Source organism: Motacilla alba, chromosome 7, assembly GCF_015832195.1.
Source record: "Motacilla alba alba isolate MOTALB_02 chromosome 7, Motacilla_alba_V1.0_pri, whole genome shotgun sequence".
NCBI lineage: Eukaryota > Metazoa > Chordata > Aves > Passeriformes > Motacillidae > Motacilla > Motacilla alba.
In genome coordinates, this window is record NC_052022.1 from 20,461,084 (window position 1) to 20,484,775 (window position 23,692).

General features: G+C 39.6%; 1 protein-coding gene and 1 long non-coding RNA gene across 3 annotated transcripts in view; one reads left to right on the forward strand and one right to left on the reverse strand.

Moving 5' to 3' along the window:
* ITGA6 (integrin subunit alpha 6) overlaps positions 1 to 16,532 on the forward strand; it is a 41,592-nt gene extending 25,060 nt beyond the window's left edge. The window contains exons 8-26 of one of the 2 annotated variants that reach the window (XM_038143569.1): positions 92 to 180; positions 971 to 1,098; positions 2,026 to 2,121; positions 2,576 to 2,637; positions 3,885 to 4,042; positions 4,958 to 5,107; positions 5,847 to 5,962; positions 6,865 to 7,054; positions 7,140 to 7,223; positions 7,430 to 7,509; positions 7,665 to 7,742; positions 7,843 to 7,945; positions 8,918 to 9,091; positions 10,041 to 10,139; positions 10,506 to 10,616; positions 10,700 to 10,798; positions 11,132 to 11,257; positions 12,703 to 12,832; positions 14,426 to 16,532. In XM_038143569.1, coding sequence (XP_037999497.1) covers positions 92 to 180; positions 971 to 1,098; positions 2,026 to 2,121; positions 2,576 to 2,637; positions 3,885 to 4,042; positions 4,958 to 5,107; positions 5,847 to 5,962; positions 6,865 to 7,054; positions 7,140 to 7,223; positions 7,430 to 7,509; positions 7,665 to 7,742; positions 7,843 to 7,945; positions 8,918 to 9,091; positions 10,041 to 10,139; positions 10,506 to 10,616; positions 10,700 to 10,798; positions 11,132 to 11,257; positions 12,703 to 12,810 — 2,051 coding nt within the window. In that variant the 3' untranslated portion in view covers positions 12,811 to 12,832; positions 14,426 to 16,532. The remainder of the gene's footprint in view (positions 1 to 91; positions 181 to 970; positions 1,099 to 2,025; positions 2,122 to 2,575; positions 2,638 to 3,884; positions 4,043 to 4,957; positions 5,108 to 5,846; positions 5,963 to 6,864; positions 7,055 to 7,139; positions 7,224 to 7,429; positions 7,510 to 7,664; positions 7,743 to 7,842; positions 7,946 to 8,917; positions 9,092 to 10,040; positions 10,140 to 10,505; positions 10,617 to 10,699; positions 10,799 to 11,131; positions 11,258 to 12,702; positions 12,833 to 14,425) is intronic. The other variant, XM_038143570.1, reaches the window with a different exon arrangement.
* Positions 177 to 14,529, reverse strand: LOC119703548. Its single transcript, XR_005257654.1, has 3 exons — positions 14,330 to 14,529; positions 1,457 to 1,536; positions 177 to 884 (listed from the first exon to the last, which is right to left on the reverse strand). It is a non-coding gene; the product is annotated as an uncharacterized LOC119703548 (long non-coding RNA).
* Positions 16,533 to 23,692: the final 7,160 nt, after the last annotated feature.

The following is a 23,692-nucleotide window of genomic DNA, read 5'->3' on the forward strand; positions in this document are numbered from 1 at the left end:
GCCAATGCCAGACTTGCAACATCTTACCCTTTGACTGCATGCTGCAGAAAGAGCGAGAATGATTTGAGATGTTGCAACTTATTTTCACCAGATATTGCAGTAGGGGCTCCATATGATGGTTTTGGCAAAGTATACATTTATCATGGATCCGAGAATGGGATAAATACGAAACCAGCACAGGTAAAGAAATAATTTTACTATATAATTATTCTTAAACAAAATTAAAGGAATGACAGGGCTGTTATCCATCTTCTTTTCCATTGCTATTACTGGGGTCTTGGGTATGCAGGAAAGTCACAGGGCCCTTCAAAGATTGCACTGCTGACAGGAAAGATTAGGAATTCTTGATTTTAATATATTATTTTTATTTCTTGGGCCATCTGTTGGCACCAATAATATGTGCAGAAGGAAAAAGATGTACAGTACAGATAAATAAATTCTGGTTAAAAAAAAATCTGGTGCTTTGGAAACAATTACTTTCTTTGTTTTCTCTTTTATTACTACTATTTCACTTCCTTCTTAAAAATGTTTGGTTGGTTGTTGTTGGGTTTTTTTGGTTTTTTTTGTTTTGTTTTGAGGGTCACTGTGTCTAATTTGCAGGGTGGGAATGGAACTTCATTATACTCCCTAGAATACTTGTTTGAATACTTTATAGAATACTTCTTCTGTTTCAAGTGTTTGTAGTCCATAAATACTGTAAATAAAGATAAGAACTAAGCTCTCGGCAGATCAGTAATTTCTGGTACTCACTGCTATTGCCAAATAACTTCTTGGAAGAAGAGCAGATCATCCTGGCACTTCAGTATCCTTTAGCTGAACTGAACACAGAGGTCCTATTTCACAGTTCCTACTTCATTGTATCGCTTTCCATCTTTCGTCTCTGGCTGTAGGACAGTTATGTTTAGTTGTTACTTATTTTACCTTTATCACTTTTGAATGTCTGAATTCCCTCAATCTGTCTGCTTTTTAGATTCTTGATGGTGAAAAAACAAACACCAATTTCTTTGGTTACTCTATTGCTGGAAATATGGACCTGGATAAGAATTCCTACCCTGATGTTGCTGTTGGTTCCCTGTCAGATTCTGTAAACGTGTACAGGTATTATATATGGAACCTTAATTAATTACACCAGGGCTTTGGGACAAACAACCTTACTTTTCAGGCAGAACAGCCCTTCCTACAGTTTATGCTCCCATCTCTAAGGTGTACAGTATCTGTGCACATAACAGTAATGTTCTTAAATACACTGGAATGGTGCCCAAGAAAAGCAACTCATGTGGCTTGTGGAGTAGGTGGTAGAGGAGTTGGTCAGATTATTTAGCATTCTGCTTACTCAAAAGGAGTTTTAATCTTTTGCTGATAAAGGCAAGACAAAAACTTTTACCAAGGTGAGAACAAAAACCTCTTATGGTGACAGTGAAAGGAGCGGCCCAGTTAAATGGAGCAGGTGGCTTACCAGCTAGTTTAAACAACATTTCAGTGCTTTAATGAGAACAGGATCGCCTCATTTGTTTGTTCATGTGAAATGTCTTCTCCCTTCCAGAAAAGAGAAAAGACAAGTTGTCAGGCAGAAATATGGTTACAGCCTACATGCAGAGGAAGCAGAAAATAACATTTCCCGCAGCCACCAGGCTCCATATTAAAGCTCTTGTGAACATGAATCTGAATGAACTGTAGTACCCATAGTTGTTCCCAGGGGCTGAATTACTACTGGTGGTAGAAACCACCACTGAATTTTTTGGTTTTTTTAAGTCTATAGAAAGACAACAACATCACATTAGTGTAGCCTGCTTCCCACTCAGGATCTATAGTTCTTGGTGACCTTTGCTTAACTTTTAATAGTTTTCAGTTTTTTTTCTAAGCAGTGTCAAAGCCAAACTCTGTGTTTCTTGGAGTGTCTTTGCTGCAAATCAATGCAGGCATGGAGGGAATCTGATATTCACATTAATTATTTCATGAATCTTAACAGAAACGACTTCTTTTTTCACATCTTCTTTTTATTCCCTGTTTTTCCCCTAAATGAAGATCTCGGCCTGTGATAAGCATTAAAAGAAACATTACAGTAGAGCCTGATAGAATTGATCTAAAGAAAAAGAACCCTGAGGACCATGGTGAAATCAGGTAAATGAAAAAAGAAATTACTCTTATCTTGGTGTACTGAGCTTTCTACTATCAAAATTCATTCAGTGATCATGTTTAAGTGAAGGGATATGACAGTCATGCAGGTTAAGAAAATGTATCTGCATATGTTCATTTTGACTTTCTGAATTTCTTCAGGCTACTGTGCAAAAGACAAGGTGTAGAATATGTCCTTCTCGTAACGTTCGTTTTTGAAAATTATTGTCACCTTGCCTCTTCAGACTTGTAACACAAGTATCTTGGCTTGAACAGCTTTGTCTTGAGTAGACACATAAGAGAAAATGCTTAATTGCTTATTAACCATTTTTTCGTGCTTTATAATTTAGTGTAGTAAGCAGTAAATACCACAGTCATAAGACTGATCAGTTAAAATTTTAGATTCTGTTGGACCGTGCCTTAATAAAAGTTAATACTAATTTCTTGGCACTTTTTACAGGATGGATGTGAAAGCATGTTTTAAATATACTGCAAACCCTAGAGATCTAAATCCAAGAATAAGTAAGTTCTGAAGATAAATATTTTTGATCTGTTTGTCACATGGTTTGTTTTTTTTTTTTTCTTTAGAGTTCATCATGGAAACTTATTACTCAAATTATAGTGACTCATCTCAGACAGTGCCTGACAAATTTAAAATGTGACTCAGTGCTAAGCTCAGCTGTTGCACAGTCTGTATTTAGAGTCATGCTGGTGTGTTAAGCTGTTCTGTGGATGACAGACTAAAAGCTTTCTAAGTAATACAACTGCCAGTGAGCAAGTGGCTTCTATACAGACCCAAACCATTTTGCCTCTTTAGGTTAGTTCTGCTTTAGAGAATCCTAAACCTTTTTTAAGGCAAATTTTATACATGCTTAGTGAGTATTATTTCTTATTGGAGGCTTACCCTGTGAACCTATCCTGTATTCATGAAAATGGTTTTGTGGAAATCATTAACTGAAATAAAAAAGTCTGCATTAATAGGAGTAGACTGGAAGACTATGCCATAAAGATGTAAAGCGCTTGTTACAATGCTGCTGTTACTACCTCTTGGAGAACTGTGTAGGATTTTGAGAGGAAATGAGAAGAACTTTAGGCCAATAACCCTTTTTCTTCTGTGTTGTCTTGGGTTTTTCAGTTACTTTTAAAATCCAAAGGCTGTGCCTGAATGAGTGCTGGTCCTTTAGCAGGTGATGTGCTTGAAGCAGCTCAGTGCCTTGGCACACTCAGTGCTGTTTCCTCTGTGTGGCACTGAATCAACTCATGAAGCAGTCATTAAAAGATGCACCAAGTTCAGATCTAGGAAAACATGCTTCAGCACACAGCTGGACAGCTCTAGTTGCACTTCTGCTTTCAGTGTTAAAATTACCAGTGTATCTTGACCTCAGAATCCTGCTGCCATTTGGGACCCAACAGGAATCCCCTACAGCGCAGTTGGGGTATTTACAGCGGGTAGCTCAGCCCTCTGCTGGCTCCATACAGCAATTACAACTCCCCCAGCAAGCCCCGCATGCCCAAGGGAATAACAAGATTTGGTTTAGAAATTTTCTTTAGATTCACACACGGGGTACCTGGCCCTCAGCTGTGGCAGGACAAAACTGACATGGAGAAAGTTTTTTTTTTTTAATGACTGAAAACAGTTTGTGAAGCCCAGCACTGTCTGGAACAGTCTTCTGGAAAAATACTTAAGAACATATCTTGTGAAATTTAAGTTCTTTTCAAAATGGCAATTTATTTTTTTTTATAGTGACCTACTTTATTTTTTCCCATAGAGATCAATTACACATTTGAAGTGGAAAATGAGAGGCGGCAGCTGGGCCTGCCCTCCAGGGTGCGCTTCAGTGACCACTCGTCTGATCAGTTCACTGCAAGTACAACCCTCAGGGGACAGAACTCATGGGAGTGTGTGACTACAAAGCTTATACTGCAGGTAAGGGAGAGTATTTTATTTATCTTTCATTTAGATCCACTTAAAACAAAAGAATGCTCTTTTTTTGGCAACCTCACGGAAGGAACCTTTGTATGTAATTTTGTATGTAATTTCAAAGTAATATGCAATATAAAACTTCAAAAATAGAAACCCACCAACTATTCTCTGCACATATGCTGCTTCCTCCTGTTACCTTTCTTGCAAAGTATGAATAAAAACTGTAGCCACTGCAGCACACTCTGGAGGTCAGTAGAGCTGAACTAATTTAGACAACAGAGAGCAACTAAGTGCCAAAAATGGAGAGCTGCTTCCAACAGAAATAATTGTTACAGAATTTTGTAGTGTGACTGTTCAGGAAATGAATTCTAACCCATGGGTTTTGGAGTGGACAAATGGGCAGGGCAAGAAAGCTTGGTATGTGCTCTCTTGACTTGGATGCTGTAGTGGAGCCCAGAGGTGGTATTGCTCCAGAGGCTGAACAGATTCCCTCTCCATGGCTCAGCAGGAATGAGTCAGCCTCCAAGGTTGCTTTTGACCACAGCAGATTAAAGAACTTCAATTTATGAATAGAATAGAATCATAGAATGGTTTGGGTTGAAAGGGACCCTAAGGATCATCTAATTCCAACTCCCATGCCAGGGGCTGGGACACCTTTTACTAGACCATGTTACTCAAACCTGTTCCAGTGTGTTAGTTTACTATAACTGTGTGAATTTCACCTGCCTGAATTACTGTCCGTGGTTCGTAGGCATTCTTAATGGTGAGACACATTGTCAGATCAATACAGCTGGGCTCTTTGTGTTCCTGCATATTTAGAAAATGCTGAATTTATATACAGTACAAAAGCTCATCTTTGTGTTGTGTTTTTCTTCTCTGCACTGTACACTAATGATGCAATTTAAAATATTTTAACAGGACAAAATTAAAGATAAGCTACGTCCCATTCCAATATCAGTCAGTGTTAAAATTGCTGGCTTGGAGTCACCATCCAAGAGAAAAGAGAGTGCACTTCCGGATCTTACACCAATTCTAAACTCAAATGAATCTGAAACAGAGACCACAAAAGTAAGCCTTTGATATCACATACTCACAAAAATCTGTACTTCTACAAATAACTTAGTTTTAAAGACTGTAGAAAACTAAATTATGTCCAAAGGAAATAATTGGGGTGGCACTGGACATGTAAGTATTGGATTGTTATTTTATATTTTGTTCTAAACTTGTTACAACACGTTAGGAACTATGTGCCGTGTTCTTCTGCAACAAAAGTGAAGATGGTATAGCTCCTTGGTTTCTTCTCTCTCCCCAGTAAGTTTAGGAGGAAATGCACTTTTGATTTAAAATAGAAATTCATTGTCTCCTTTTGGGAACGTTTGTCCAATATAACAAGATAATGTACACTCTTAATTCTTCCACTGTTAGGATGCTGGAATGACATTTGAGCAATGACTGCAGCAGTGATATAGAAGGGAGTAAATATCTCCATTAAAAATTCTCATTTCCTCAATGCTTACTGGAGAATCAGACTTAAAGATGTATTTTCTCATAAGAAGGGTTCTAACCTCTCATTTAGAATTATCCAACTCTGCTTTTTAGTCACATTTAAAGTTCTAAATTACCAGCATCAAGGGCTGTATCTCACAAAGCAAAACTCAGGCAAGAATTAAGTCAGGTTAAAATCTGAACTCTGTCCAGGAAAGTGTCTTGTGAGTTCCATGTAGATGCTTTATTCAATGTACTTGAGGAATCTGATTTTAAGCTACTGTTGTATGTCAGGCAGTAAAATTGGTTTGGTTTTATTTAGGTGGAGTTCTTAAAAGAAGGATGTGGAGAAGACAATGAATGTCACAGCAACCTTAAGCTTCAGTACCGGTTTTGTACGAGAGAGGGAAATGAAGACAGGTTTACTTATTTACCACTGTAAGTCTCGATTAATGCACTTCTAAAGTTCAAATTACTACCAAGTCCTTAAAAGAACTTTTAGGAGAGGATTTTGGGAAAGAGAGCAGCTGTTTTCTGTGTCTGGCAAACACAGCCCTTGGTAGTAGAATTGATTTGTCAGGGTGAGGAATGGGGGTAGAGGGGAAGAGCTTGAGAAGAAAAGTGGTTCAAAGTTGAATGGATACTAAGTGGCCACAATAGTGCAAGGGTGGGCTAAATGGAAATAAAACAAGCAAATTTAATACCTGGAGAAGTGATATTCTAAACCAGCCTTGCAGTAGTTTATTGTGTGACACTGTTAATTATTTTGCAGATAAAACTTGACTGTATAACAACTTGATAGAGTATGGTCTCATAGCCCAAGAGAAGTTGTTACAGAGAAAAGCAGTGATTTAATTTTAACACATGCCCCAGCACCCTGCTGCATCCCTCCTTCCTGGAGGGCCAGTGAAATTAGAGCAGGGGTAAAACAAACAAACGTTTATTTACTGCCAGCAGTCAGACATTTTTAGCAGCGAGTACCACACTTGGAAGCCAAACCCATGTCTACTTTACAAGTATAAAGCAGGTCAGTAGATTGATTTGGAGAAAATTCATCACTACATGAGTCAGATGCAAGTGCTGGTTCAGAAATACTATAAACTCCTGATTACTTGAGGGATTTATCATCCTGTTCTTCCTCTTCACTGCTGGCCATTGTCAGATGAAATACTGGTGTGGGGGAAAAACCTATGACTATGCATGTTCATAGTTTTACTGTAATTCTCCCCCAATAAGAGGAAATTGTATTTGGATAAACAGTCATAATAATCATAAGAAACAAACTTGCACATACATTTGTTTTCCTAATGCACAGAACCCTGTACATTCTGTTTCTGTAGTGAAAAGGGCATGCCAGTGCTGGTTCTGAAAGACCAGAAAGATATTGCCCTGGAAATAACCGTGACAAACAATCCATCTGATGTAAAAAATCCACAAAAAGATGGTGAAGATGCATATGAAGCTAAACTAATTGCAACTTTTCCAGACAGTCTGACATACTCTGCATTCAGAGAGATGAGGGGTTATCCTGTAAGTATTTTTAAGAGAAAAAATACTGAAAAATTAAAAATATTTCCAGCATATTTTTACTTGTAAATGTGTTCTGTTTAATCAGGAAAAACAGCTAACATGTGGTGCTAACCAAAATGGTTCTCAAGCAGAGTGTGAACTTGGAAATCCTTTCAAAAGAAATTCTAATGTAAGTTGCACTTACTTTACTCTAGTTGTAAGATCTCATTCTGACTGACTGCAGTCATCCAAAGGTCCTGTATGTCACAACTGGAAATTTGATTTGGATCTGTGTTTTTAACCCTAGAACTTAATACTGAAATGTTCTATAAAATTTCATTTATTAATATATCTTATAAAGAGCTCATGTATTTCATTATCTTTTTTCTTGTTCAGGTAACCTTTTATCTGATCTTAAGTACCACTAAGGTTAATGTTGATACAACAGACCTAGACATTAACCTGAAGCTGGAAACGTAAGTTTTCTTCATGTGCATGCACCTGCACTTTGCTTTGATATACAGTTGTGAACATTTTGAATTTATTTGTTTGATTCACAGAAGTAATTTAATAGTAGAGAGAAACCCACTAAATTTTTAAAATAAACACCATTGTTTACTTTTCATTGTAGAACAAGCACTCAAGTTAATTTGACTCCAATTACAGCCAGTGCTAAAGTGGTTCTTGAATTGCTTTTATCACTCACTGGGTAAGTGTTGATAACATGACAGATTGGGGGGTCTGGGGACAGTTGTGCTTCACACTCATTAAAATTTGATTATTCTCCTTTCCCACCCCCACCTGAACAGAGTTGCTAAGCCTTCTCAGGTATATTTTGGAGGTAACATTATTGGTGAGAGTGCAGTGAAGTCTGAAGATGATATTGGAAACCTCATAGAGTATGAATTCAGAGTGAGTAATTTAGATTGATGCCAACAGCTGCTTTTAATCAAATGCACAGCTTATTGCTTTATGCATATGAATACTTTAATAAGTTGCTATAATGAAATTTGCTTTCTTTGTCCCAAAATCCTAACTTCCTGTTCAGAACATGCAGTTTGACTGTGGGCTAAAGCTTCTTTAGGCATTGATATTTTATGATCATATTTTGAGGAAGTGGCCCAAGGCTGCCTGCACGCCTTTTTTGGGGAGCAGTTCATGCACATTCAGTTGTGTGGCATAAAAGCCCCTGCAGGGAGGGAACAGAGTTACAGCAGAACGTGCCTGGGGCCTGCCCAGGCTTGGCTGGTGCACACAGACGGCAAGAGCGGGCTGAGCACAGAACCAGCACAAGGAGGTGCTGAGAGAGCCCCTCTGAATGTGGGAGCTTATTTCACTGTCTTGGTCTTCTGCATAATACAGCAAGGAGGAGACTAAGAGAAATTAAAGTCCATCTCTGTCAATCCTTTACTTCTTTCTTTGCCTGGTCCATATATTATATCAGCAGCTGTTAAAATACCTGATTTAAAACTTGCTAGCATGGTCAGTAACACTAATAAAGTAAAAAAAGAGGTTGGGAAAAAACTTTCAGACTTGCAAGAGCTTGTTCTCTGTGTCAGAGTTCATCAGAAACTTGCAGTTTGCCTCAGTTACGCAACTGACTGATTTGTTAACTCTAAATTTGAGTTGTTGTTTCACATGAAGATTAATTTCTAAAATCAACAACTAAAAGTTCATGTTAGGGAATTCTAATCCTTCTTTGTATTTACTTGCTCCCCAGGTATGCTAGTTTTAGTGTATGCTTTGTACTACTTTGACTGCCTTTCATCTGATCTAAATTTCCTGTTAGCTGCATGCTTAAAGCTTGTCCAAATCAATAATGTTTTCAGGGAGAAAATCCCTCTGAAAAGTATTTCACAGTTTAAAGAAGGTGTATTTTAACAGGTAACTAACTTGGGCAGACCACTGAAAACATTTGGCACTGCTTCCCTGGACATCCAGTGGCCAAAAGAAATTAGTAATGGCAAATGGCTGCTTTATTTGATGAAAATAGACTCCAAAGGCTTGGAAAAAGTCTCCTGTCAACCTGAGAATGAAATCAACAGCTTGCACATTGCGGTATGTTACCCTGTCTTCTGTTGGTGAATTGGTACAACATGGAAGCACCCCACAGCAAGTGAGAGTAAGCATGAGAGCTTGCCTCTGGAAGGAGTTACTTTTTATCTTAAGCAGCTCACAAGCACCAAACGTGACCAGTATATCAATGAATAAGCCTATCAGGAGACTTCATAACAGCTAATGAGGCTGATATGCTAAAGGATAGATGCTGTGACACGATGACTGTTTTTGTAATGGGCTCTTACACAGAATGAAACTGCTGACTGTTCTGACAAGTTTCATCAGTATTATTGAAAACTGCTCAGTAATAAAAACATCTGAGTTCTTACTCACAAAACAAGAAATAACTAAATATCTTCCTAGCCTAGGGGCTTGATCATAAATTTATTTATTTACAACAATTATAATAAAAAGCAATTTTCATAGCCCATGATTGTGCCTATCTAGCAAAACCTTTTTCCAAAAACTTAAACTGCATTTTTTTCTTCTTCATGTAATCTTAAGATTATATGGGAGGAGTTTTTATTTTCCATCATTAAAACTGCATGCACAGATCTGTTTTTGTCAGATCACTGTATTAGTTAATATAACTTGCAGTGAGTGTAATTAGTATACAGTTAAAAAAACCTGCATCTACTGACCTTAGCACTTACTCTAAGAGATTCTAATTTTAACATTAATACCGGTCATCTAGAAGTAAAAACGGAAATAGCATTGAAAGCTTTATAAATCTAAACCTCCATTGCCCTATTAAAGAAAACAGTCTGTTGGCCTTTCTTTTGGTAATCCCAAATTCTTTTCTTAGCAGTAAATGTAGGTAAGTAGGGATATATAATGCTGTGCTGATTTTGGAAGAAGAAAACACTGAGCTCTAGTTTCTCTGCTTGTATGAATTAAAAGATTCTTATGATAAACTGCTTTTTAGTTTTTTACTTTTTTTTCCTTGTAGGAATCCCATAACTCAAGAAGGAAGCGTGAACTTGCAGAGAAGCAGATTACAGACAGCCAGGCATTTTCCTTATTCTCAGAAAGGAAATACAAGACCTTGGTAAGGATATTGCAACAGCTGTATTCTTATCAGATACCTCCCTTGGCACTTGAAAGAGGGCTTTTCTGAGTTGGGCAGAGTCCTTCTTTTTATCTTATATCCAAATATCGATGCTTTTAAAATTCAAACATTTAGATCATCTACTGTGAGGAAGAACTAGGACAGAATATCTGCATAGTTACTTACCTTAAAATAAGCAAGTAATAACATCTTCATTGTATTTTCCCATTGCTGTCAGTACAAACAGATAGTGGTTCTTACATCTAGGTGTTATGCATATAATCCAATTTTTAATCTTGGGGTGAGGTTTAAACAATCTGTGAAGATGTGGTCTTATTCACATGTAGAAGAAATCTGTAATTGCAGAGCTGCAGTGTGAATGCACACTGTGTGGATATCAAGTGTCCCCTGAAGGGTTTAGACAGCAAGGCATCAATTGTGCTGCGTTCCAGGCTGTGGAACAGTACCTTCTTAGAGGTAAGTCCTCTAACCTGCCTTTCTTGAAAGGTCAGAGTTCTTTCCTGTTCTGTGTCTAATATTCGTGTTTTATTTTGGAACAGGAATACTCAAAAATGAATTACCTTGACATTCTTGTTAGGGCTTCTATCAGTGTTCCTGCTGCAGCTAAGAATGTTAAACTCACAAATGAAGTTGCTCAGGTAGGTTCAGTGTTTAATGCTAACCACATATGTTATGGTTGTGGTTGTTCTACCTTATCTCCAAAGACCAGGAATGAAACAAATTTAAAACAAAACTAGCTAAAAGTTTAACTTTCTCATTGAGTTTTGAATTATTGATAATTTTTGCCTTTTAATGGGGTTGAAAAAATTAATTACCATATTCAAATGATACCAGAGGGAACTTTTTCTTTAAAAGCATTTTGTAGAAGACATCTCGTTAGAGGAGAGGTAACACTATATAAATTGCAGCTTTCTAATTGAACATGTACCTTCTAAAATACTCCTTCCACCTGCACATTTTCTATCCCATAGGTGCGTGTTACTGTATTTCCTGCAAAATCAGTAGCCCTTTATACAGGAGTTCCATGGTGGATCATTGCGGTGGCTATCCTTGCTGGAATACTCATGCTTGCGCTGCTGGTATTCTTACTATGGAAGGTGAGCTTTCATTAGTCTGGTTATTTTTTATTTTCTGGTCTATAACTGACAAGACAGCAAACTAATTAAGTATTTGGGACTCAAAATAGAGCAAAACTGCACAAATCATACATTATCAGTTTCTCAGTTTTGCAACACTTGGAATGAAAACGGTTGTACGGGCAGACTTGTCACATAATGTTTCTGTTTTCACATCCTCAAAAGGAAGTATTTTGAACTCCAGATGAAACTTGAGACAAATGTTCAGAGGCCATAGTTTGATACAGATGGATAGAGCCATGAGGAGCCTCTGCAGTTAGGTGTAAAACTTCATGTGAGCTATTTAGAAATGGTTTAGTGGGGCACTGTTCTCATAACAGAAATACCATTAAACTGATAGTAGGTGAAAATAACCAAAAGCACAGTATTAATACAGAGCATGTGTGCCGGTGAATTTCTTATTATTGCTTTTTCATATTAGAAATCTTAAAGAAATAAATAAAGAGGTATAACAAATTATTAACTATTTGCAAAAGAAAAAATCAACTATCTTTTTCTAATTACCTTTGTAAAAATGCCAATTATTTGTGGTCCCAAGTATAACAGAGCAATCCTTTTAGTCAGAATTTTTATAGGTGTAGGCAGTTAGTATTTGCTGTTATAGAATAGCAGGAGGTTATTAAGGAAGTGAAGAATATCCTATCTGTCACTTTTTTTTCCAGTGAAACTGCAGCAGTTAGCTTTGAGGAGCTGTTTGCTGCAAGTTACTTCCCATAGAATAGTTCTGATTTCCTTATTTTCTAAAAAATGCCCAGCTGCTCCTGTAAATACTCCTGATGAATGTATACTGGATGGGCTGTTAGGTTCTAACTACTAGTGTTTTACTGTGCATGAGAATAACAAAAATTTATCACATGCACACACAGTGAAAAATGCTGTTTTTGATGACACAATTGATGTTCTGTGAAGGACAAACATTGTACTGGAAATACGTATCATTGGTTTAAGACAAAAGCTTGTATTGAAGGGGCCAAAGCAGTAACTGGTTTTGCTCTACACCCTGTGGTTTTGTCTGTCCTGTGCACTAGTCCACAAACAGGTTTCTGTATAGGCTTCTTTCTGCTCTTCACAGCCACCTTCACTTGCTATGGACATACTTTATTGTAGCTTTTCTTAAAAGAATCCCAAACAGCTTCTCTACAAATGTATCAAAATGCCTCTGAAATAACATTCTCAGGTCACTCTGTTAATAACTCAGGTTATTTTATTCTGTTTCTGTATAGATCAAGCTAGCCCAAGAAGTTCTAAAATCTAGAAACAGCTGAGTTCTTGTGATGACATTTTTCTTTTGTTTCTTTGGCCTGTGAAGGGATAATGGGAAGACAGTTGACAGACTTAAGTCGGTTTTAATAGGTTTGACTTCTTCCAGTCTATAAAAAATGACTAAATGCCTTGCTTCCTTGTAGTGTGGTTTCTTCAAGAGAAATAAGAAAGATCATTACGATGCCACATATCACAAGGCTGAGATCCATGCTCAGCCCTCTGATAAAGAGAGACTTACTTCTGATGCATAGTACTGATCTACTTCTGTAATTGGTAACTGATGATATTTTTTAATTTCTAGCTGTGGCACATGCTATGGTTGCAGTGGCTAACTGTGAAGCTTTTTCTGCATAAGTTCTATTAACTTTTGGATTTCAAGCTGTCATACTTGCTTGCTCCTTCTGTTGATAGATTTTCAGCTTTTGGTGCATGTGAACACACAGAGGTTTACCCTGGTCTAAAATGCTTCTTATTTTTTAAAAAAAACACGGTGATCTCTTGCAATGGGCTTCAGTATTTTTTTTAATTTATGCTTTACCATTACAAGTAAGTCTTTAAGCTTGCAAGATGGGAATCAACACTGAGGAGTTAAGATGCAAAGATAAGACTACAGCAACAATACATAAATTTGCTTTACTAACCTTTAGTGCATGCTGTACATGTTGCTTACACTGGAGAAGGGTTTTCATAATGAGAATTTATTGCTGCGGAAACATCTGTTTTACTTGAGTCCTGAGGTGTACTTCTGTAGGAACACACTTTGCTGAAGTTACAAGATGCATGATGATTTATGCTTCCCGCAACCTTTATGCCACTTAAGATATTTCGTGCATGTACATTGTATCCATAAGTGTCCTTGGGATGAGGGAGTGGGGAGGAATTCTTTATGAATTATTTGAAAACAATGTTTAATGAAACTATGAGATGGCTAAATATTTGGTCTTTGCTCACTGTAATTTTTAAAAATTCAGTTCTATCTAAGTTCTAATATTAAGAAACCCCCAAACCATTGGCCAAACAGAACCAAAAAATCCAGCACCCTAAATACCATGAAAAAAAAAGCTTGCTCGCTTAAACATGTTCTTACCCCCAGCAGTAGCTAATGACAGCTGGATGGCACAATGTCTCTTAACCTGAATCTTGATCCATAAGGATGATCAGTGATCCATAAGGATGTAAAGCTGAGTGTGTACCAGTCATTGTCTTTGTATGTTGTGCCCGTAGCTCCCTTTTGTTTTGGAAATTATTTTAGTCCGTGCCTCAGTATTCAAAATCAGTTTGTGTTACAGCAGCTTTGAACAAAAAACTGCAGAGCGCAAAATAAGCTGTTACAGGTTTCATCCAGGGCCACTTCCCATGGCAAGCAAGACTCCTCTTTCTAATACAGCACGCGTGTAGTTAGTTCAGGTGACTGAAGTGGAAATGGTGCTTTGAAAACCAAGGCCCTTAGGGTAACTATTTTGAATGTTCTGGAAATCTTTCTGTACGTTCTTAAGGGTAAATCATGTCATCATACAGGAAGACACTGAAGTACCTTTGATTCAGGAGAAGCAGCTTTCCTGTGTGTAGCAGTAAATGTCCTCATTAGATGAATGAACAGCTTTGTACTGGAGGGAATCTTTTTAAGGTATTTGGTTACCATGGATAGTCAGAGCATGCCCTTTGTCTTTAACTGCTGCTGAACAGCTAATGCAGACCTCTTGGCTCACGTTTTTACAGCTAAATATGCTACATTTTTGGCCAACATACTTTTGTTTTCAATTTTCTTACCTGCATATTTGTGTGAAGGAAGAATTGACTGCCTCTACAGTTGTAGTAGTTTGGCAGCAACTTACAGCTAAACTGTTCTTTTCCTTCTCTGCGCAGTGCGGGTTCTTCCGGCGTTCCAGGTACGAAGACAGTGTCCCCCGCTATCACGCTGTAAGAATTCGAAAAGGAGTGACAGATCAAAGATGGGAAAAGCCAAGACCTTGAGACAAAACAGTGGTTCACCAAATGGAATGAAAATGAAAGTTATTCTTAGGCAAAAATGTTGTTTATCCACAAAGTTCAGATAGAGGTTAAGGTTTTCATTCATGGAATACTGATGGAGTTAGACCTGTGAACACTACGGACATTCACCATTTGATTGTAGATATTACTACTTATATTGAGGCTTTTATTTGCACAGTTAAAATGGCTTCGACAGGCTTAATCTGCCTTATTTAATTTCCACACTGCCTCTTCATCCCCCCCTTAAATCTAACCCACACTTCAGATAATATTATGCTGATGTGGGGTCTTTTCTGCAAAATAAGCAAAACCACTACAGCAGACCTTTTGATTCTCCTGTGACCCTGACTTTCTTCCTAGTTGTTTAAGGCATGCATGATTAAGGTCAAGATGAGTTCTCTATTGTTCCCTCGATGCACAGTGCTTTATTAACACACGGTGGCCTTGTCACACTTTAAGTATAACTGAAGACCTGCAAGTCTGCTTTAGTCATAACCTTTGCCTGCTGCAGTAGTTAGGGCTTAACCAAAAGCATCATCTTAAATTACATGTGCAATGGGTCATGTTGCTTGATTTTGGGTTCTTTTTTACTAAGATCAGATTGTGTGATTCTTGCTCACAACAAATATACACAGGTTTTTGTTTTTGTTTTTTTTTTTAAGAGAGGCTTGAATATTAGATGTACTTTCTGTATATATATATTTTAGTAATTTTTGTATTTATTTTTATTATAAATCATTGTCTTTGACTAACTGGTAGGCTGAAGACTACTGTCTACTGAAATCCACTGTTCTGGTTTTTGTGTTTCTGTGTTTGAAATTCAAAGTATGAGACCTGAGGCTTTCATTGCATTTTAATAAATCACTGAAGGTGCCAATGCTTTCTAAAATGTAAATATTTATGCAAATGATGTGTATGGGTGCTTTCTTTTCCTGATGCTTGTAACATCAGGTCCTGTAACATGATTTGTATATTACTGTGGACTGTTTAACAATTTGGACACCAAAGTGAAGTAGTGTTTTAGATACCATTTTATACTCAGTGCAAGAAAGTGAAAAGTCCTTTGGAAACATCTTTCCAGCTTCATAAGGACTTCCTGGTTGGCAAAAGGCCTTGACTACTGCAACTGTTGTATAGCACTTGGAGGCTACAGATGCCTTGCTTACCTTAACTGTCAGGATCTGAGCTGATCCACCTTGAGACTACTGAATCATCTTGAATACCTGAATGTTGATAAAAGCAGAACCATGTTATTAGTAATCTGGTTATTGTAACAGAACTGAGAAAATTATTTAAAGAGTTTACTTTTTTACCCATATTCTAAAGCCTTGGTACTATTTAAGAACAAAGATTTAACTCACAGTTGTGTACTCCATGTGGAACAAAATTCTGCTCAAAAAGTATGCATGTTAATTGCTTGTACTATGAACTATGCAAAAACCTCTTGGTACTTTTTCCCCTCATAGGGCAAAAACCTGCTAGGAGGGCAGTTGTCAAATATCTTTTTACTGCTAACTTTGAATGTACCTTCTTAGAAGGTGTGGTCACCTAAAAACTTACCTTTAGTGTTAACTAAGATGAGTCCATTGAACTAGATAATCTCAGTGTGTTATGACCCCAACTTTATGAATGCTTACACAATAATTATGTATTAATATCTTTAGATATTAATACCTAATTAACTATGTATTAATATATTTTAGAAGCTTATTTGCTTAAAGGCTCAGCAGCATCAGAAGCCATGCTAATCAGGGGCTAAGAGGCTTGAGAAATACCCCTGAGTATAAAATCAGATTGTGGCCCTCATCTAAGAACACGAATGTCTTAGCAGTGTTAAAATTCTTGAAAAATAAGTTATGTCACTGGTATATTTTTATCTCAAACTTTTGTTATACCAGCTAAGAATGCTACATCATTCCATGATTAGAAATTACCTGTGGATATTTGTATAGAAGTGTGAAATAAATTTTTTTAAATTAAAGATGGTCTTGGTAATAGTGATTTTATCATACTTAACGGAGGTGGCACAGCTAAGTTCCTTAGAAAAACAGGCTGGAAGTGGCAGGCTTTAACAAGTTCTCTCTCAGCCCTGCTGTAGCTCTTCCTGCCCTGTTCCATGCATGGGGCAGATAAGGAGCAGCAGGAGATAAGGCACAGTCTTGGGCTCTCTGCTGCTTGCTGCCATTGCCAGCACTGGTAAGAGTCAGAGCCCCACGTGCAGCTCCCACCGGGACACCGCTCCCTCTCCTCGCTCTGTGCTTGCACTGGTGCTGTCCCGGAGCCCTTCTGTGCAAGCAACCTCCTAAAAGGCTTCATAAATAGTGCCAGACGAGTATGTGAGTAAGTAGTGCAGATGGATACATCCCCCAAGATTGGTCAAAACTTCGCATACCTATTTGTATTTATTTAGCAGTGGAAATTTGAAATAACACAATTGGCAGGGTAGTTTCAAGTCCACCAAAAAAGCCCTATGGAAAAGCCAAAATTATGCAGGGAAAAAATCTCACCAAACCCAACAGACAAAATGTAGCTCCACCTCTAAGATGTTAGCTCTCACTGGATGCTTTTACTCATTGCTGCTGAAAGGCCTTTTGATGCAACAAAGCCCAAAGAAAAAGGTTAGCTGGATATATGCTAGGCCACTCCTTGTTGTTGAGACCAAGAAGCTTCCAGAACTAGACCCAGAAAATGTCGCTAGACCCTTCAGAGCATCTCAAAGACAAGAGCTCAACCTGTTCTTATTAAGCAATTGCTCTCCTTTACGTGACGGCCACAAACATTTGTCTACAAGAAGACAAAATATGAACTGGCAGAACAGTTAAGTAGCTGATCATAATAAGTTTTGAACAAATCTATTATATTTGGCCTTATATGTATGCTCATATGTACCACACAGATAATAATATTGTAGTCTATACAATATATACAGTGGCACAGCACTCTAGTAGTGTATGTGTACAAAATGCATATATGTGATATATAAAATTTAATGTTCACTATATATAGTGTGTTTTATATCTATTCAAAAATATACACACTGTATATCGTTTGAGGTACAGAAATAGAATGTTGGTAAACTGCAATACTTTCCCATACGTTCACCTGTTGCAGCACAGCAGACGCCTTGTAAGAGAATATACCTTTCAATTTAGGGGACCAGCACAGCTCAGTTCCAATAGCCACCTGTCCGTAAGAGTTGTACGTGGAAGAAGAGAGGCAAAAGGCAACAGTTGGACACAAATCAAGAATCAGCACTTGAGGTAAAAGGAAACTTCTGAAAAGGGCCCTGAACCACCAATCCCCGTACAGCACCTTTGTTGCAATGCTGATCATCATGGCTGCAGCATGTCTTAACTCCACAGACTGCACAGAAGCAGAGAGCTGCTCATGTTCAACAGCTGCACTAGCTTCTCCCAGCACAAAGCAAGCGTGTCAGCAATTGGTTTGCAGAGGCCAGGAGACCAAGCTGTGACAAAACAACCAGGCAACTGCAGCCAGTGCTCTGAGCCAGCAGCAGCCTGTGGACACGCTTGGACGTGCTTCAGCTGCCTCACCAGACAGCACGGCTGTGTGGCACAAGAAGAGTGCGAGTGTGTGTCCCTCTAGGCACTGTGAACCAGTTGCTTTAGTTTTTTATTCCAGCCCTCAGATACCTTTCAATGTCTATCTTTCCAGGCCCCAGCGTCATAATTCATACCATACACCTTTTACAGGCTCATAAACCTTGCTGAGTCCTAACCTTGTGAACCTTGTAAAAAAACTACCACAAAACTCCTTATCCCAAAAGACTGCTGTAATGGCCCTTAAACCCAGCCAAGGTGAGACATTGTCACTATGAAGGGGTTGGGGACTTGCAGTTTGCATTTTTCATATTGCAAGAAAGACCCCTTTTTTTCCTTTTCTAGCTCTGCAAAATGTTTGGTTGCGAGCAGCACCTTTTCAGGGTGCTCAAATATCCCAGGAAACACAGCCTCAAATATCCCAGGATATCTCAGCCTCAAATATCCCAGGAAACACAGAGAACAGATTTTTGCAAGAGGAGGTGTCCTTGCTGCTGCAGACCAAGATAAATCCCCCTCATCCCTGATATACAATGCTAACTATTTATGTATCTATCCCTCAATCCCAGTGTCTTGAGGGTATAGGGAAGGAAGGGACAGAGGAGTCAAATACTTTTGCTAGGAACATATGAAATAATGCAACTGATAAGTTGATTAAAATAAATGTTAGCAAGATAGTGCTTGGTTTCTTGAAGTGGAGGGGTCCAACAGAGTACCCCAGTACAGAGCCAAGAAGTGCATCACTGCCAGCCTGCGTGCAAGGCACTCTGACCAATTCCAGCTTAGCAAGGAGGAACAACATGAAAACAGTCATCCTGGACCTGACCGCAGATCCACCCGGACCAGCAGTCCACCTCTGACAGCTGCTGAGAGTTGTCCACAATGCCCACAAAATACTTTGCTGTTCCTGTTCCCCAAAAATGTTAATGCTTAACTTCAGGAGCTGTGTAATATATTTTTCTTGCATCCAAAAGACATCCATAGAACCTAAGAGTATCTCAAACTGGAAGAGCCCCATAAGGGTCACAGCTCCTCACAAAAAAGAGACCAAAGCCACACAAACCAATGTAAACCTAAGAATCTGTCTAGCACAGCAAAAGCTCAGCTTACCAACAAAAACCTAGGAATGAAGACAAACCTAAGAACAACAAACAATTTGTGCAGGTTGAGTACACAAACTGGCTAGATGGGCCAGGAGACTGTGCAGGCATTTCAGCCAAGCATATAAACCACTGAAAGAAAAGAAGGAAATATTCTAAGGATACTCATACCTGGCAACTTAAGCTTTTTTCTTAATCTGAGCTGCACCTACTTGGGAGGACCTTAAAGAAAAGGAAAAAAACACTAGTACATGCAGCACCCAAGAACTGATGACTTCCAGGAACACCTTAACAAACAAGAAACTCTTTCTATGTAACACCCTGCAATATCAGAACTTAAAAAATAAATTAAATTGAAATTCAACTAAACATAGTGCTTTCAGTTCTTTTGAGGTCTGACTTGTTCTGTCCCATTTGAATTATTGATCCAGATGTAGCAGAATTTCAACACCACCAATAAGCATGAATATGAGTAGGAAAAATGAAAAGAATAAATTTTTTTTCTTTTTGGTTTGCCTAAGAGTTTACAGAAATTAGTACTTTAGAGCTCTGGCCAGTGTCACACTGGATCACATCAGAGCAAGCCCCTAGAAAATCATCAATGAGAGAAACAGGCTTTAGGAGAGAAAGAGCATTCAATTTTTTCTCCAATATTTTAACAGAACATGTTTACATGGATCAGGATCCGATCAATTGTTTAAACAAGATGAAGAAAACGCCATTAGGTAAATAGAGAGGCTCTTCTCTGAACACAGCATTTAAAGAATTATCCACCATTCCTTTATGCACAGTTACTACTGTGACTGCTCATCCTGCACCACTTTTTCTGAGAAAAGTGCTCTCTGTTTACATGACTGTGTATGGTCCCGAGCTTACAATGCACAATGATTTTTTTAACCTCTGGCAGCCTTTGCCACATCTTGTGGCTGGGGACTGCTGTCCAAAGATAACTTTAGGCAGAAGGCCAGTTTTTAAGGCATGTCTGTAAAGCTGAAACACCAAACAACAACACAGTAATATATACACCTAAAAGATGAAGCCAATCCAGAGCCATCATAAGAAATTGCAACAGCTTACAAAGACTCCGTGTACTGCTTGTAGACACTGCTTTAAACTAGTGCTGGCTCACAGCTGAGAGGCCATCATAAAACGGTTTTGAGCACAGCAATTCTCAAGAACAAGTTCCAAACTATTACAAACTTGAGCAGCAGGAGCTACTCCTCGGTGTTCCTGGAGCGGCCTACAAGCAGCAATGAGCAAAACCTGCCAACAAGCTGTATTTGTAGAAGTCTCACAGAGACAGACAAGCTGTCTGTTTGCCCAGTTAGCCACCACTCCCCGGCCAGAGCAAAACAAGCCATTCAATTTGCAACATAAAGATTAAGGTGTGGTTGGATTACAAACCAGACGAAAAAAGCAGTCTAATCCTGCTTCACTCTCACATACTATTGGTGCAGTTCAGGAAACTGCGCCAGGAAGCTGCACCTGGAGGCTGACTGAATCACATGTTTTCTGTATTTCAATGCAACATTAACAAGAAATAAGACAAACTTAAATGGGAGGAATCCAACAAAGCACTGAATGAATTTATGTGATTGCTGTATCAGAACTGCTCTAGTGGATGCCATAGGATAGCCATCATGTCATAGACAAGTCACAGGTACAAGGTTTGTTTACAGGAAACCAATCAATATTGAAAAGTTGATTTAATAGATTTATAGGGCGAATACAAATAGCCACAACTGAAAAAGCAAATGAATGCAGGGCATCATCCACTGTGGATATTTTTGTTTTCTCTTTTCAGGAATGGCACTAGAATAATAACCAGCACATCTCCACTGGAGATCAGGCTAGGCATCAAAAGATTGCTTATCTTTTTTGCAGGAGCAACCATTGCCAGCATGAACCAAATGTGATTCACACATCAGCAAGTTCCCATAGGCAGGAGACCCTCACTTCTTTTCTTTATTTGAATCAATACAGTAACTATAGCACATTCCACACTATGTACGTTTCTTCATTGTGGGTAAAATTTAGTGTTAACAGTAATTATAAAGGAAGGTCATGAGGGCACCTTGCCCACTGAAATGCAAAAGGTGAATTGGGACAATGCTTCTTATTGAACAGTGTTTCAGTATGGCGTAGTGTGGAGAATAACTTGATGGTTGGCACTGTTGAAGAGGCCTTCCTGATACATATTATTAATATTTAACAAAACCATAATAATTAGGTAACCAAAAAACTTCTCTCCAATTACAAATGGAACAAAGGATTAACCTGTTTATAGGCAGAGAAGCAAGAGGTGACCACACTGTCACTCTGTGGAGCACCTGAACTGACTTCAGACATGGGGGAATTATGATGGTGCATTCCCTCCCACACCTCCTCAGGCCTGCTCTAGGATTTCAGGAGTTACCTCCCTCAGCTGCAGTGCTAATGAAACTGCACCATTGTTACTGGACTTTTCTCCCCCAAAATTTCCAGTACTTTAGTCAAAAATATATTTCCATTCTAGCCATGAACCGAGTTTTAAAGTGATGCATCTCCTGAGCCAATAAAGAGCAGTACCAAGAGAGGCCCTTTGAACTCTCCCACACCCCAGCAGGCTGCCACCAGCACCTCTCCAGGTGGGACACCACCTGGAGCTCATGAACCCTCAAGCCTGCCATACAGAAAGACCATCCCCCTACAGCCCTCGAGGAGCAACTCTTGCCTGCTGAGCAACGTAAGTGAATTTGATGCATTCCACTGAACCCAAGGAGAACTTTTCATAGTAACTTTGTACACATCTGTGCCTGGGTGTGAATTATGGCCTATGCAGTAACTAACAGAGTGAATCTTGACTTCAAACTCTGCTACGGCATGAGGTTAAACTGGTATCAAATACTAAATTATTAAAGCAGGTATGCTTACCAAAACAAAGGAAGAATTATTGAAAAATTAGTATTGTTTGAAAGTAGCTAAGTGCTTGCTTGGCATAAGCAGCTAGAGTTGTTATAGCAAGCTGAGCTATATGGCTATATTGCATTAGTCAAAGGTGGATCACAGTGAAACCTGGAACTAACAGCCTAAACATTATTAATAGTTAGAATAGACAAAACTGTAATTTAAATATTACTCAAAAAAATTAACAGCTGGAGCAACCACATTATAATATGGACTACAGAACTGACTGCAATTACCACAGAAACAGACCTAAGAGGATGTGAAGATGGTGGCAAACACTTGGTAACAAAATGGCAAGGCAATGAAGGTCAAGAAGGGCCCACTCTATTATGGCTATTGATCCACACTGTTGTGTGCAGAATTTAGACTATAATAACAATTGCCCCATTGAGACTATAATAACAATTGCCAGAATTTAGACTGTAATAACAATTGCCCAGGAATTTCTTTGTCTGGGGGTCCCTCTTTTGAGACACCTAGCTCAAGCTATCAGGTATCAAAAACCTGTGTTGATCGATCTATCTGATGGAGATGAGAGCCTAATGTCAAAGATATCTTTAACATCTACACTGCAGAAAGTTTATCAGAAATGCTTACAATCACTACTAATGGCCTTTTTTTGTTAGTGTTCTAGATATTTCTACCAGAGCACGACGATAAACCATTCAATACACAGTTTGGTACCTCACATGTTGCATTTTAACAGGCAGTAAAGAGATTCACTGTGACACACTGTCCAAGTGCTTTTCTACCAATACAGACACATATTGCGCTCACTGCTGACCGGTCAGGAGTGCATCTGTAAAGGCAGAAGCCCTACTCTTCCTCTCTGTTTTTTGTTTGTTTGATTATCTTTTTTTCTGGTAACTGAAAGAAACCCCAGCCCACCCCGCAGCTGGGCAGACACAGGTGCGATAGTCAGAAGACACACGGCTGTTTAAGCCCGGCCGATGCCCTCGGGTGAGGCTCTGTCCTCCCCCCGGCCCTTCTGTGAGTTTCTCCAGTTCCCGTTCCAGCCCGCGGCTCACCCACGCCGGGACCCAAGTCCCCGCCGCCCGCCACGGCTCCATCCCAGGGCGAGGGGAGCCCGGGGTGCGCTGAGCCCGCACGGCCGAGCCCCCGGGCACCGCAATGCCAAGCGAGAGCCGCTGGTGCACGGGCATCTCTCGGCCTCGCCGCGGCCCCCGCGGTCCCGGCCCCCGGGACGGGCCCCCTGCGGTCCCGGCCCCCGCACCCCTCACGGGTTCCCCGAGCCCTCACGGCTCCCCGCCCGTGGGCAGGACGCACCCGCAGCCCTTCGCCGGGCAGGCGGCGGCACCGGCACCCGTAACGTCGCGTACCTGTGCGCGGCCGGGCTCCTCAACGAAGCGAGCGTCGCCTCCTCCCGTCGGGCCCTCGAGGCGCCGGGGACAGCTGAGCGTCCGCCTCAGGCGCCGCCAGGCAGCTCCCTCAGAGCCGCCCTCTCCCCCGCCCCGCGCCGCTGCGGGGCCGGGCCGGGCGGAGACACCCACCCCCCTCGGGCACCTCCTCCCGGC